The 15814-nt window shown below is 33.3% G+C and overlaps 1 protein-coding gene across 5 annotated transcripts in view; it reads left to right on the top strand.

Moving 5' to 3' along the window:
* Positions 1-12025, top strand: part of LOC131045794 (uncharacterized) — a 266420-nt gene extending 254395 nt beyond the window's left edge. For all 5 annotated transcript variants that reach the window (XM_059221422.1, XM_057979440.2, XM_057979441.2 and 2 more), the window contains 3 exons: positions 10949-11091; positions 11179-11337; positions 11480-12025. In XM_059221422.1, the coding sequence (XP_059077405.1) occupies positions 10949-11091; positions 11179-11337; positions 11480-11740 (563 nt within the window). In that variant the 3' untranslated portion in view covers positions 11741-12025. The remainder of the gene's footprint in view (positions 1-10948; positions 11092-11178; positions 11338-11479) is intronic.
* Positions 12026-15814: the final 3789 nt, after the last annotated feature.

The raw sequence follows: 15814 nt of genomic DNA, 5'->3' as shown, positions 1-15814 counted from the left end.
TTTTTGTCGCATATCACTGTTATAATGTATTGTAACAATGCATTCCTTTGCTTCATTACTCCTTTATTTGTCAAGTCCTCTCTGCTTCATGGTTCATGATATTTTGATCCTCTTTGTGCATATGACAACGTACTCTTTTCATCAACATATGACAACAGTGGCTTTTGCTTGTTGTCTTCACATGCATTGAAACCCCTTGCAATCAAGTCTTAGAAACCCGATTACAAGTATTGATCTTTCAAAGGGAGAACGTGAGAATGAGAGTATGTGGAGACAAGGCAAATTTTGGATCTTGGGAAGCGGAATACAAGTGTGAGTGGGTTATAGAAAACTTGAAATGCGGAAATGAATGAAGATGGTTACACTTGTAGTTGGGTCTCAAAGACCCGAATGCAAGTGAAGATGAATGCAAGATGGGCATTAACTTGCAATTGGGTCATTGAGACTCGACTTCAAGTGTGAAATGAAGCAAGATCGTATAAACTTGTAATCGGGGTTTCAAGACCTAATTGCAAGTGAAGCACGTCAAAGTGTTTATGCAATGATGGCTTGCAATCAGGTTTCGAAGACCCAATTGCAAGTGTAAGACAAACATGATAAGATAACACACTTGCAATATGAAAGGAGGACTTGCAATTGAGGTCTAGAGACCCGATTGTAGGTAATGACAACTTGCAAAAAGAAAGACAAAACACCCACATACTTGCAATCGAGGTTTTGAAACCCGATTGCAATTAATATAGGTTTGAACTTGCATTTTGGGTCTTAAGACCCGACTTGCAAGTAATAATACAACTTGTAATGATGCTTCAAAAACCCGACTTTGCAAGTAACTTGTACTCGGGTTACTAAGACCCGATTGCAAGTAAAGTTAACTTGTAATGTGAGCAAAAAGTTCCTACTTGAAGTGAGCAAAACATTCCTACTTGTAGTTAGTGCAAAAAGTTCCTACTTGTAGTGTTTGACTCAAGATGCGAAATTGCACAAAAAGCTAGGAAAATGAAAACCAAAACTAACCAAAACTTGGACAACGATGATAAACATATCCAATGATGATTTTACATTAGCAAATATGAGTTTTGAACGTCGTAAAACGTGCCTTAGAGAAGAAAACTACGAATTTTGAGTAAAAATTTGTAGGAGTTGTCAAATTTTTGAAAATTCAAAAATTGGGACAAGTCCTGATGGAGGTCATTTTTCCACTGGGCCTACAAGAGTAAAAATACATAAAGAAAAATGAGTCCTGATGACCCACGATTTTCCACTTGAGGGAAATGACCAAGGTGATGGCTGAATTTCATAGAAAAATAAAGTACCAATGGCCATTGATTTTTCCACCAAAGGGCTGGAGATCAAATTACATGAGAATTTTTAGGGACAAATCAGTCTTGATGAAGTGCGACTTTCGACCATTCCATTTGGTGGACGAAATGAAGGAAAATAAAGCTAAGTTTGAATGTCCCCATGCATATCGATTTTCCACCTTGCTGGGTTAACATGTTATTTATCCCACATTCACTATGTGGTGACAATGAAACGTGAAATGCTGAATAAAAGTACAGGCCAGCAAGCAATAAAATATTATTAAGTGGCTGATTAGGCTATAGGTGAGCTGGAAGAGAGGAAGGTTGAGATCGCTTAGGGTGTTGAAGGAGATTGCGCCCCCATTGGAAGTCTTTTGCAGCATCATTGAAGGTGCCATTGCTGGCTGAGACCACCATTTCCAGCCATTGTCCAAGGGAAAACGTACCACCTCCAACCACAACAAACACAAATTGCTTGAACTACATGAATGGCACCATGAAAGGGATGATTTCCAGTTGATATAATACGATTTTCAGAGATATTTTCAGACCTCCATACTCAGAAATCAGACTTGAGATAGAGAACTGGGTTGCAATATCTTTCATTTTTTGAGTTTGGAAGGGCATTTTCAGACTTACACGTTAAAGTCAGACCTATCCTAATTCTGAAAATCAAGGTTTCTTGGAGCAAAATTCCCAGATTTTGATTAAATCGTTTGCATTTTCCAGAATTTTGTTGCATAGTTTCAAATTTATGATTTAGAAAACCAATAACTCTGAAAATCAATTAAAATCAGAACCTAAGTTAATTCTGGAAAATTAATTGTTCAAATTACCTATCACAAGCTGGGACAAAAGTTGGGAGAAAAAAGTCCCTATGAGATTCGATTTTCCACCCAAGGGTATGAAAAGCATTACTAGGTAAAACTTGCTCAGGACTGATTTTGTCCCTATACCCATCAATTCTCCACTCCAACGGTAAGACATCAAAATGAAGTGAAGTTTGCTAAGAGCAAGGAGTACCTATGACCATCGAATTCCCACCAATGAAGACTCAGTTTAGCATGAAATTGGTCACTCAGTTTAGCATGAAATTGGTCCCCATAGGATTCGATTTTCTATTAAGGGATCAAAGCTATTAAAGATCAAAAGGAATTTAGGATTCATGAGTCCCTAAGGGAATCGAGCTCTCATCCTCATGTGGTGAGAAGATTGATTGTGCTTTCATTCATTTCATAGGTGTTTGATTCGATATTCGTTTGTTTTGCAAGTATGCTACAAGGGAAGTATGATGATCAAGGCTTGAGGTGAAAGAGAATGCATCTTGCAGGGATACCAAGGGCTCAACACTTCAAAGCAGCAAATGATGAAGGATCAGCTCCAAGATGACAAGCAAGTGAAATCCAAGGACAACATTACAAATGTGAATGAGAAAGATCAACATTTCAAAGATTGGAAGAGGATTTCAAGACAAGGATTTCCAAAAGCAAGGATGAGGACTAGCTCAAACATGAAGAAAACTTCACCATGATGGTGAACAAATGAAGGAAAGACAAATCCAAGACATGAGCATCTGGGATTTCACATTATGAAGTAGGAACTACATCAAGGGATCTCAAAGTCAAAGAACGTTAAGGAGGAAATACTTAAAGGAGAACTCCCTAAGATAAGGATGAAATGCAAAGTATTGTAGGGAATTCCAAACAACATGAGGAATTTTCAAGGCAAATTGATTAAGTCTACAATGCAAGTTGAGGTGGCGTCCCAGTCACCATTTGTCCAATCAAAGGGTACCAAGTCAACATTCATTCAAGAAGGGAATAAGTGACACGTGGCACTACATCAACATTTCAAAGATTGGAAGAGGATTTCAAGACAAGGATTTCCAAAAGCAAGGATGAGGACTAGCTCAAACATGAAGAAAACTTCACCATGATGGTGAACAAATGAAGGAAAGACAAATCCAAGACATGAGCATTTGGGATTTCACATTATGAAGTAGGAACTACATCAAGGGATCTCAAAGCCAAAGAATGTTAAGGAGGAAATACTTAAAGGAGAACTCCCTAAGATAAGGATGAAATGCAAAGTATTGTAGGGAATTCCAAACAACATGAGGAATGTTCAAGGCAAATTGATTAAGTCTACAATGGAAGTTGAGGTGGCGTCCCAGTCACCATTTGTCCAATCAAAGGGTACCAAGTCAACATTCATTCAAGAAGGGAATAAGTGACACGTGGCGCTACATCAAATATTATTTATCTTACCTATCCTCATCTCTCATTGGCCAATGTAATGGTGGTTATAACAAACCCTAATTAGGGTTTCTATTTTACAATTTTGGCCATTGATCTTGAATCAATCTAAGCCATTCATTGTAATGAGACCTCTATATAAGGCTCAACTCTCTCATTTGTAAAGGTTAATAGTAGAAGAGCTCGAAATCAAGAGAATAGATAGATTAGAAGTTAGATTAGAGTAGAGAAATTGTTGCTAAGACTTGTAAATGAATATACTCTTTTCATTGAAGATATGGTGAAATGTGTTGCTTCAACAAGTTGCATGGTTTCTACTTCTCATTTGTTTTAATGTTGATCAAATGAATGGGAGATTTAGTGGGTGGTTAATGGTGAAATTTGCATATCCATAGTACTAGCAGTTTGCTGATTGTAAACTTGCCTTGCATGGTCAATTGGAATCCTTATTCAAGCTTAACTTCAATTGCTACTTACATATTGATATGCATTGCCTTGATGGTGTCTATGTTGCTAGTGGTAATTTGAACATCATATATTTACCTTAGAAGATTGCACTAGTTTTGTGGACTTGTTCATTGATGTCAAAGCAAAGTCTAGTATAGTCTCACCAAGTCATCCACTACATCCTACATTCTAGGAGTAGATTAGTGTCTTGTCCCCTCCTGAATCGATATATATATATATATATATATATACGGAGAGAAAGAGAGAGAGCCTAAATGAAGAAATTATTATTATTAATTAATATAATAATTACCAATGAATGATTATTTGGAATTATTAACTATTTATTTATTTATTAAATATTATTATTTAATTAATATTTATTTAAATAAAATACTAATATTCTTGAAATATTCAAATCAAATAAATTAATATTATATTATAATCATTTGAAAATATTATAAAGGAATATTACATATTAATAAATTAATGATATTAATAAAACAATCATTAATGAAACAGTAATATCTGTAATATCCCCACACCTAAATATTAATCCACTAAATTAATTTAAGACTAAGGAGGATCTGATGGAATTTTAGAGTTAAGGTCTTAACAAATCCTCATCCGATTAATGGCTTAGAAACATATAAAGGAATGCGATTAACATTCATGAGGAACCACGAATGAAGAAAGGATATGTCTATTCCAAGTGAAGTAATGCCACCAATCTACTTTATGAGATATTTAATTAATCCATACTCAATCAGAAATGGGAGGGATTGGGTCTGGTCTTTTATTTGTATCCTAACGGATCTGCTCTCTTGAGCGATCATTGCCTTTGGCAGTCCGGTTGGAATGAGATTGGAAGGTGTTCGTGGAAAAAGACCAGTCTGCGAACAGCAAGGGAAGAGATAGGAACTGTGGGTTACGAACAGGTAAGCAATGAATGAATGTATTACTATATATGTTAATAAATATAATTAAATGCATATTTTAATATATATGTTAATGAATGAATATTTTAATATATATATGTTAATAAATATAATTAAATGCATATTTTAATATATATGTTAATGAATGAATATTTTAATATATATATGTTAATGAATATAATTAAAGCATATTTGATATATATGTAGTGAATATAAGTAATGGATATTTTTAATATATATGTTAATGAAGGGTTTTTAGATGTTAAGGAATATGTAAACATATGTTAATGAATATGTGAAAATATATTAATGAATAGTTAGGAATATATGTTAATAAATAAATGTGAGTATATGATAATGGATGTTTTTTGAATATATGTTATGGAATACATGTTAAGTTAGGAACATGTAAATGTAGATTATGGAATGGAAAATAGTAATAAATTATAAAATGTAATATAAATGTGATTGTATGATGGAGGCTATAGGGAAGAAATTCCCTTAGCTTAATGGAGGGATTATGATAATCCCTGGTAGGCAGTATATACTGGATATCTATATCCTTATATGTATGGCTTGGTTGACAAAGTTCATCCAAGAAGAGACGGATTTGGCCGGTCCTCTCTGGTAGACTTGGATGATGGGATGCATCATCCAAGGCAAGGAATTGATCAGATATGATGGTCTTCCTTGGTATGGCTTGGATGTAAGAAATTACATCCAAGACAAGAATCGAATTAACCTTTGATTTCCTGGATGGCTTGGGTGTAAGAAGTTACATCCAAGACCGGAATCGAATTAACCTTTGATTTCTTGGATGGCTTGGGGGTAAGAAGTAACATCCAAGACAGGAATCGAATTAACCTTCGATTTCCTTGATGGCTTGGGTGTAATAAGTTACATCAAAGACATGAATCGAATTAACCTTCGATTTCCTGGATGGCTTGGAACCAAGATGGGTTCCAAGAAGGCGAGCCTCACAGCCACCTAAGGACATATCTCCGTACGACATTCGTATCCTTTTTATTAGATAAGAATTGTGATTAGTTTTAATTAAGTAATTTAAGTTAAATTGCAAATTAGATTAGTTATATATATATATATATTTGTTGTATTCTAACAATCTGTGTTGCAGGATAGTGATCTCTAACTAGCAGGGACATTACAGTGGTATCAAAGCTATGATCTTGCCATCCTGTAGGGTAAAGATGAATAATTGTATCATTCTAGTCAATAAGAAAAATCTGACAATGCATGTATTCACGTGTATGCTTCGTGTTTGAAATTATCCATGTGCATGCTTCGTGTTTTTTATGTGTATGCTCCGTGTTTTTGATTCATATTGGGAGATAACTCAGTTTGAGAAAATTGCCAATTGTTTGAGGACAAGCAATTTGAGAAGGGCGGACTGTCATGTCCCCTCCTGGATCGATATATATATATATATATACGGAGAGAAAGAGAGAGACCCTAAATGAAGAAATTATTATTATTAATTAATATAATAATTACCAATGAATGATTATTTGGAATTATTATTTATTTATTTATTTATTAAATATTATTATTTAATTAATATTTATTTAAATAAAATACTAATATTCTTGAAATATTCAAATCAAATAAATTAATATTATATTATAATCATTTGAAAATATTATAAAGGAATGTTACATATTAATAAATTAATGATATTAATAAAACAATTTTTAATGAAACAATAATATCTGTAATATCCCCACACCTAAATATTAATCCACTAAATTAATTTAATGATCAATTTAAATTAATTTAAGACTAAGGAGGATCCGATGGAATTTTAGAGTTAAGGTCTTAAAATGGATAATTTCAAACACGAAGCATACACGTGAATACACGCATTGTCAGATTTTTCTTATTGACTAGAATGATTCAACGATTCATCTTTACCCTACAGGATGGCAAGATCATAGTTCTGATACCACTGTAATGTCCCTGCTAGTTAGAGATCACTATCCTGCAACACAGATTGTTAGAATACAACAAATATATATATATATAACTAATCTAATTTGCAATTTAACTTAAATTACTTAATTAACACTAATCACAATTCTTATCTAATAAAAAGGATACGAATGTCGTACGGAGATATGTCCTTAGGCGGTTGTGAGGCTCGCCTTCTTGGAACCCATCTTGGTTCCAAGCCATCCAGGAAATCGGAGGTTAATTCGATTCCTGTCTTGGATGTAACTTCTTACACCCAAGCCATCCAGGAAATCGAAGGTTAATTTGATTCTTGTCTTGGATGTTACTTCTTACACCCAAGCCATCCAGGAAATCGAAGGTTAATTCGATTCCTGTCTTGGATGTAACTTCTTACACCCAAGCCATCCAGAAAATCAAAGGTTAATTCGATTCCTATCTTGGATGTAATTTCTTAGGTCCAAGCCATACCAAGGAAGACCATCATCCACGTCTACCAGAGAGGACCGGCCAGATCCGTCTCTTCTTGGATAAACTTTGTCAACCAAGCCATACATATATGCATATAGATATTCAGTATATACTGCCTACCAGGGATTATCATAATCCCTCCATTAGGCTAAGGGAATTTCCTCCCTATAGCCTCCATCATACAATCACATTTATATTACATTTTATAATTTATTACTATTTTCCATTCCATAATCTACATTTACATGTTCCTAACTTAACATGTATTCCATAATTTATATTCAGAAAACATCCATTATCATATACTCACATTTATTTATTAACGTATATTCCTAACTATTCATTAATATATTTTCACATATTCATTAACATATGTTTACATATTCCTTAACATCTAAAAACCCTTCATTAACATATATATTAAAAATATCCATTACTTATATTCATTACATATATATCAAATATGCTTTAATTATATTCATTAACATATATATATTAAAATATTCATTCATTAACATATATATTAAAATATGCATTTAATTATATTTATTAACATATATATATATTAAAATATTCATTCATTAACATATATATTAAAATATGCATTTAATTATATTCATTAACATATATAGTAAAACATTCTTTCATTGCTTACCTGTTCGTAACCCGCAGTTCCTATCTCTTCCCTTGCTGTTCGCAGACTGATCTTTTTCCACGAACACCTTCCAATCTCCTTCCAACCGTACTGCCAAAGGCAATGATCGCTCAAGAGAGCAGATCCGTTAGGATACAAATAAAAGACCAGACCCGATCCCTCCCATTTCTGATTGAGTATGGATTAATTAAATATCTCATAAAGTAGATCAGTGGCATTACTTCACTTGGAATAGACATATCCTTTCTTTGTTCGTGGCTCCTCATGAATGTTAATCGCATTTCTTTATGTGTTTCTAAGCCATTAATCGGATGAGGATTTGTTAAGACCTTAACTCTAAAATTCCATCGGATCCTCCTTAGTCTTAAATTAATTTAAATTGATCATTAAATTAATTTAGTGGATTAATATTTAGGTGTGGGGATATTACAGATATTGTTGTTTCATTAATGATTGTTTTATTAATATCATTAATTTATTAATATGTAATATTCCTTTATAATATTTTCAAATGATTATAATATAATATTAATTTATTTCATTTGAATATTTCAAGAATATTAGTATTTTATTTAAATAAATATTAATTAAATAATAATATTTAATAAATAAATAAATAGTTAATAATTCCAAATAATCATTCATTGGTAATTATTATATTAATTAATAATAATAATTTCTTCATTTAGGGTCTCTCTCTTTCTCTCCGTATATATATATCGATCCATGAGGGGACATGACAATTAGTCTTCTTAAACCCTTCCCCTTTTGTCTTTTTTTCAATTCAAGTTAGTTTAGGAGAGAGCATCACAAAATTGCAATATCAGATGATCAAGTTCAAAAAACATTCAAGCATTCGTATGCAACATAAGTCCCCTTGTGATTCCAACATTATCACATCAAACCATTGAGCTTATCCACACGTTGAGACTCTACATTAGGAACCCTGGAGTCTTCCAATTGATCGCATAGTTTAGTATTTGGGAAGATTTTGTTCAAGAGAGGATAATTTACCTTGGTTTTATTATTTTGTGTTTGAGGTGCATAAAAAAACACATCAACAGGGTCAAAGAGCTGCAAACATGGTCAGTAGAAACGGTGTCAATAGAGAGATGGACTGGTGGTGTCTAGACTGCTTTCCTTGTCTTTGTTGCTGGTTGTTGAAATTTGTATGGGCAAAAGTAAGTAGAACAAGCAAAAGAAAGAAAAAACAGAGGTTGTACCCATATTTTTTTGTAGAACCTCTGCTTCTGGTTTTATGAGGTTTTTTGTAGAGACATATACAAGGTTGATGAGGAGCTATTAGCAAAGATAAATTGCAGATTAATGAAGGCATGTATGAACATATTTATGAGGGGTATGTGTGAATATAAGAGGGTTCCAGTAGGGGACATTACAGTATGGTATGGCAGCATGATTCAAGGGTTTCAATCCAACTTTCATTTGCAAATTGATTTCCCTGCTGCCCTTTTTTTATTTGAAATCATTTGATTTTGCATATAATTACTCTAATCGATTGTTTCTGTTTTCATTCGCTGGAGCTTGAACGATTTCTTTATATTTCTTTAATATTTTTAATTGTATATTGAGCATTCATCTTTATATGATTATTAATTGCTAACAATTGAAAACAGCATATAAAAAATTTATATTAAATATTTTAAAATACAAATAAATTTAATATCAAAAAATAAAACGTACAATATATTTAAATCCATCTCCTAAAACTGTAGATATGAGTCCACATAATGTTGTTAAATTTAGCAATTCTTTTGCTCTTGCAGCTTTGTAACATCATGTATAGATATTTGTATCCACAGAAAGCTCAGAAGAGAGTAAAATAAACAGAAAGTGGGTATAGCTAGAAGATAGAAACATTACATCTCTATCTCTATCATGGCATGTACAAAATGCACAAAGATATACCGTTTTTATCATCTCTGATATATTAGTAATATTACTTATGCATATAATTTATATGTATTTTCATTGGTATAAAAACCTGAATATGTATTCCGAGATTGTAATTGTTTTGTGGTCTACGATATCTATTGAACTCAAATTTATTCAGAGGTTGCACTTGTTTTTGGTCTATGATATGTATTCAACTCAAACTTTGATTTAATTCTGTGTGTGTGTTTTTTAAGAATATTTTAAGATATTTTATATTTTCAAATGTTCAATAATTTGTCAAGTTATTGCCAATTTTTTTCCAAGTTTGTAAAATTTTTGGGCCAGCTGAGTTATTGTCAAGTACAAGTTTTTCAACTATGGTTTTGACCATCAGGAATAATCTGCAACTAAAAATGAATGGTAATGGAGGAATAATGAAAATAGAAATCGTCTATGCTCCAATACCAATGTCTAGTAAGGAAACTGGACTACAAAAATTAAAAGAAATGAAATTAAGTGCAAATCCAAAATTGTATTATTGAAATGAGAAGCAATGTACAAATTTATTAACAAGAGTGACCATTCAGTTCCATCTCCAGGTGACTGTTCAGTTCATCTTCAAGGTGACTATTCAGATTCTACAAGTAGCCAAATATTATACATGATATTACACAGTTTTCCCTTTTGTTCCAAATCTTTCCAATCATAAATCAATGATTTCCAATAGTGTTATGAAACTCTGCTTAGTTTCTAGAGAACTTACTGAAGTTTATCATGGACAATTTCTGTATTAGCTTATTTAATTATGGTAATCCATTTCATGCCATTCTTCATGCAATAACTTGAAATAATGCTCATGCTCTGTGAGCATGTTTTGCTTATATTTTATCAGTTACACTTAGCTGTTGAGTCTGCATAAATTTTTTGCAATGTTTTATGGGTCTAACCTGGTCAGTTACCATCTCATGCATGTCCTTTCATGGCACATGGTACAACTCTGAATTTTTATAACCCTTGCAGGAAGGTGTGAATTAGGAGTGAATCTGATTTTGCCAAGAGGTACAAAGCTTGCAGCTTCCTTAGATAAAGGCTGTATATGGCGGCAATCGAGGGGATCTGTTGTAGAACTCTCTATGTATGATGGACTGTTAGTTGCTGACAAGGTATGACAGCAGCACAGTATTGAACTAAACAGTTGAGTGATGGGCCTCTTGGATCTCTAACGCTATTATTCATTCAAATATGAGCAGGTTGGCATGGAGCAGCAGTTTTATGATGAATTGGAGAGTGTTCTGTTGGATCCAGATATTTCTGAAGAAGTTGGTGAAGTTGAACGTGGTGATCAAGAGTCCCACAGCTTGGGGACATTTATTTATTCTTCGGTTGATGTCAGTCATGGTGTTGGAGAGGTCAATATGTTTACCATCTTTGTATTGAATATCTAGGGGTTTCATGGTGTTTGCCTTTATGATAGTTTGCTTCTTTACTATTTGTATGTTATCTCACTTCCTGTATATTGAGATGGAACACTGCTTTTCTGTATGTCTGCAGATTATGATCGATGCTGTTGTTTATCTAACTCTTGACAAATCAAGGTGTACCACAGGAAACTCTACCACAGACACCCACAAATTGATAGATTTCCAGGACAAAGACAAATCAGTTGGAAAAGAAATGTGTATGTCCTTGCTTTCTGAAGTTTGCAAGGGGAAAGAAGATGTTTTTATGAAGCATGCACATATTCAGGTTAGGCTGAAATGTTCAGATGATGCTCCAGCAGAGAGAAAATTATCCATAAATTTTGAGCTCTAGTGGAAACTTTGCGTTCTTGGAAATCTTGCTCTTTCTCTAATCTACAGAATTATATCTCAAAAATCTGCAATTTCCTCAACGAAAAATATGGCTTTGGAGTCAAATGTGCAAATTCATAACACAGATAACATTGTGCCCTATTTTTAACATTTCTAACCATGTACTTGACATGACTGTAAGTCTATGGTCTTGTACTTTAACATGTTTTCTGATTATGACCGCGTCCATTGTAGCAAACTTTGATCATATTGGCCAACAACAATATTAATATAGAATGACATTCAAGATACGCTTTTCAGCTTTTTCAACCAATTGAAAATTTTCATGTTGAATATAGAAAGGATGCAATAATGGACACACATAAGATTATATACCCAAAGGACTGCCAAGAACACAGTAACCAAAACTCAAACGATGGCTAAGAGACAAAAAAACTCATTATAGCTATGATCCCAGATCTAGTCAAAATTAATTGAAAATGGACAATGAAAATAACAATTAGCTGAATGGCTATGTCTATTCAATTAGTCAAACAAACTAATATGTAATTTGTCACAATCGTTGACACGCTTAAACTGATAAAGGATGTAGCTCGTCACAATATTTGACACTCTTAAAATGATAAATCTCAATCAAGATTGAAACATGAATGTATATGGGTATATAGTGTTTGCGAATGACACTATTTGAATTGAACCTTATGAGTTATTAACTTCTTGATGTTGGACTTTATGTAGTGGATCATGAGAAAAAAGTTTGTATTTTTATTCAACCTCGCCTCCTCAAACAAGGCATTTAGATTGTCAACTCTCAAGGTGTCTTCAAAATTGATTTAAATTTCTCTATAGGCTGAGCACTCCATGATGTATTATCATTTTGTTTCTGCCACACTTATGTTGCAAAATATGCACATTCTCATTTCCCATTCCTCTTTAGGTATTGACCACATGTTAGTTTTATACCTAATATGATGCAGCCTAGTCCTTAATTATCAACATTTTTTTCTTTCCACTTAATTTTAGCTCATATGTAACTTTTTGTATCAAGGTCCCATGTAGGGCTAAATTCCTTGATATAGTAGGTTTTCTTTTGATCAATTTGCTTTGTCTGCATGACAATTCTAGATTCTTTTTAACTTAGATTTTTATTTCCTTAAGTGTTTGGGTACTTCTGCATATTAATTCCACATTTTTTCATCTTGTTGTGTCTCAATTATTGTTCACTCTTAGAGGAACTAGTCCACTTCAAGGCTAAAGAAATGTTGTCTTGAGGTGGGGTTGATCAGCTCATCAACAAAATGTGAGTTATTTAATGATATTTGTTGAGAAGACATTCAATACATACAACCTTCTTTAATCTAATAAGGACATAGTCATGCAAATGCAAGATGTAGCTATACAAAACAAGATTCCTTAAGATAAAAATAATTATCGCTTGCTAGAGATGTTTCCCTAGGAAAATTGATGGATTTGAGGTGCATATATAGTATAATCTATGCTTAAGCTAATGGTGAAATATATTTTCATTTCAAGAGTATGGTTGATCATAAGCTTCTAAGATCGGTGCCTCGTCTAGTGGGTTATAGAGTCAATCTACCAAGAAAAATGACACATTGGAATTACAACAAAATATGAGCAATGCATATACATACAGTGAATATATGATGAGAAATAATTGAACATGCCTTATGGTCCATCTCTGCATTGCAAAAATCCATATGAAATAAAGAAAAAATCATTAAAAAAATCGTAGTGAATTAGAATTTTGTGACATTCGTCAAATCTCTCTAACAATTATAACAACAAATCTGGCAAGACAAGATCCTATCCTAGAATGCTATTACAATTTGTTACATAAAAGTTCCCTTAAAGATCTACAAATGGTCATGAAGACGTTAAAAAACAAACATCATTTAAATAATATAGTGACCTTGTGATTTTCAAAACATAATGCTATGTTGTTGACTTGACTTATAGAAATTGAAATCCTAAATGTTCCTTTGGATGTGCAGTTGCGTGGAAGGTGACATTTGTTATTTAGAGAATAAATCCTAAATGTTATTTAGAGAACAAACCTATAAAAAAAATTGTTTGGATGACAAGTTGCTTGTGATAATTTTACAACGAACAAGATGTCATAAATGTAGTGAGCAAGAAAATGAAATCCCATGAAATTTGTAAGAGTCGTCTAGAGCTTTTATGAAGATTGTGAGCATTAGGAACTCAACCATCACATTTATGGCGAATTAGGCTTCTTCATCCACGTTAGATGGCACCATTGGGATGATCTAGGTTTTTTGGCATGAACAATCTCTTGGAGTAGTTGTAAGAGTCAAATTGGGTAATTGATGGCTTCCTAGAATGATCTAGTAAGTGATAGAGGAAATCTAAAGGGATCGTCTAATTCCAATGCAAGATGAAAGGTTTGGACAAGAGACGTGGGGTACTATTATGGAACTAGAGATTAGAATTGTACATGGGGATGGAGCTTTGAAATTCTTCCAAAACTCTATAGGTGGCTAAAATGAAGTGATTTGGAAGGAATGCAGGGAATATATGTGGAATCAAAGGCCAAGGTGGGATGTTTAGAAGATTGGAAATCTTTGAGTTAGCTCGTATGTTGCATGAAAAATGACTAGAAAAAACATTCTAAATTTTTTGAGTTTGTTGTGAAATTGACAATCAGGTCAAGAGGTTATAATGGGACTTTGGAAGTTAGCTAGAACAACACACATGATTGGGGCGTATATAGTAAAAGCATTTAAAACTGGTGAACGGAGATGGAGGTAAAACTATAGTAAGTCTTGAGGTTTTAAAGTGCAATAAGACTCCACATAAAGGTAATCAGATGAAAAGTGAAAGTTGATTGAGGAACCAAAGGTTTGGATGTTTTAAGGTGGAGTGAAAATGAAAGAAGTCTCTTAGAAACTCACAAAATTGTAAAACATTGAAATGGGAAAGGGAGCAAAATATGGTCAGAGATTAGGATGTTGTGATATGTGGGGATGGACATGAATTGGAAGGAGTCTAGATGGACCCCATAAGTTCACAATAAGAAAATAGGGAAAGAAGCAAGGGTTGTGGGAATTATGAGTTAAGATGAGAAGGACCCAAAGTTAGGGGTGGGGGAAGACGTTTAGATGAACCTCACAAATTTGCAAAGCACATGAAACTTGAATAAAAGTTGAGAATGTGGGGATGTAGAAGAGGACATAAGGTTAGGACACGAAAATGAAACAAACAATGTCCTGATGAACCTCAAAACTCTACAAAAGAGAAAAGGGGAAATGAGCGAAAGATTTGGAGAATGCAGGGATGTGGGAGATATGAGATCGAGAGTTGGGGGCAAGGAAGAAGTTTGGATGTACATTGAAAACTAGCAAATTGATGGAATGAAAGAAACAAAAAGAAAGAGGAGACCCAATAGACAATCGGAATTCTAAGTGGGATTGGTTATCGACACAAGTTACTAGATGAGTAGAAGATGTCTCGTAGTCCCTTGAAACGTTGGAATTAAAAAAAAACAAGAACTAAAACCTTTGCAAATTCAAATCTTTCTTTTGATTTTTTCAACTTCTAACACCTAATAGGAATATGGGAGATTGTGAGGAATCACATTTAGGTAACTTTGATCGTGGAGACGTATTTAAAGGTTTCTTAGATTGGTTATAGATGATGAGAAAATTGAGTCCTGATACATAAGGAAGCTTGGATTCAAGCATTTTTTTTCAATTTTCAAATTGACTCCTCACACATCCATTTGTTGTTTTGAGTTTTCCACATGTTCTTCCTTGTGCTTAGTGCTTCCTTAATAAGTATCCCATGCTGGAGATGATTCTCCATATTTTGAGATTTTTTAGGTAACTTATTAATTGTACCATTGTCAATACTTCAAAAGTGGAAGTACTTATTTTAGCTAATATAATCTCATATGGAACCATAATCTTAGTTTTGAGGTTGGTTATGCTTAATAGATTTATAAGGATGATAAATAGGTTTCTCTTGGGATAGAATCCCATAATTTGACACTCCTACATCTATTTTGTAGTGGTATAAAGCTTTCCATCCTTGTTGT

The sequence above is a fragment of the Cryptomeria japonica genome, chromosome 5 (genome assembly GCF_030272615.1).
Source record: "Cryptomeria japonica chromosome 5, Sugi_1.0, whole genome shotgun sequence".
Classification (NCBI taxonomy): Eukaryota; Viridiplantae; Streptophyta; class Pinopsida; order Cupressales; family Cupressaceae; genus Cryptomeria; species Cryptomeria japonica.
Note: the sequence above shows the minus strand (reverse complement) of the source record. Positions and strands in the feature narration are given on the sequence as shown.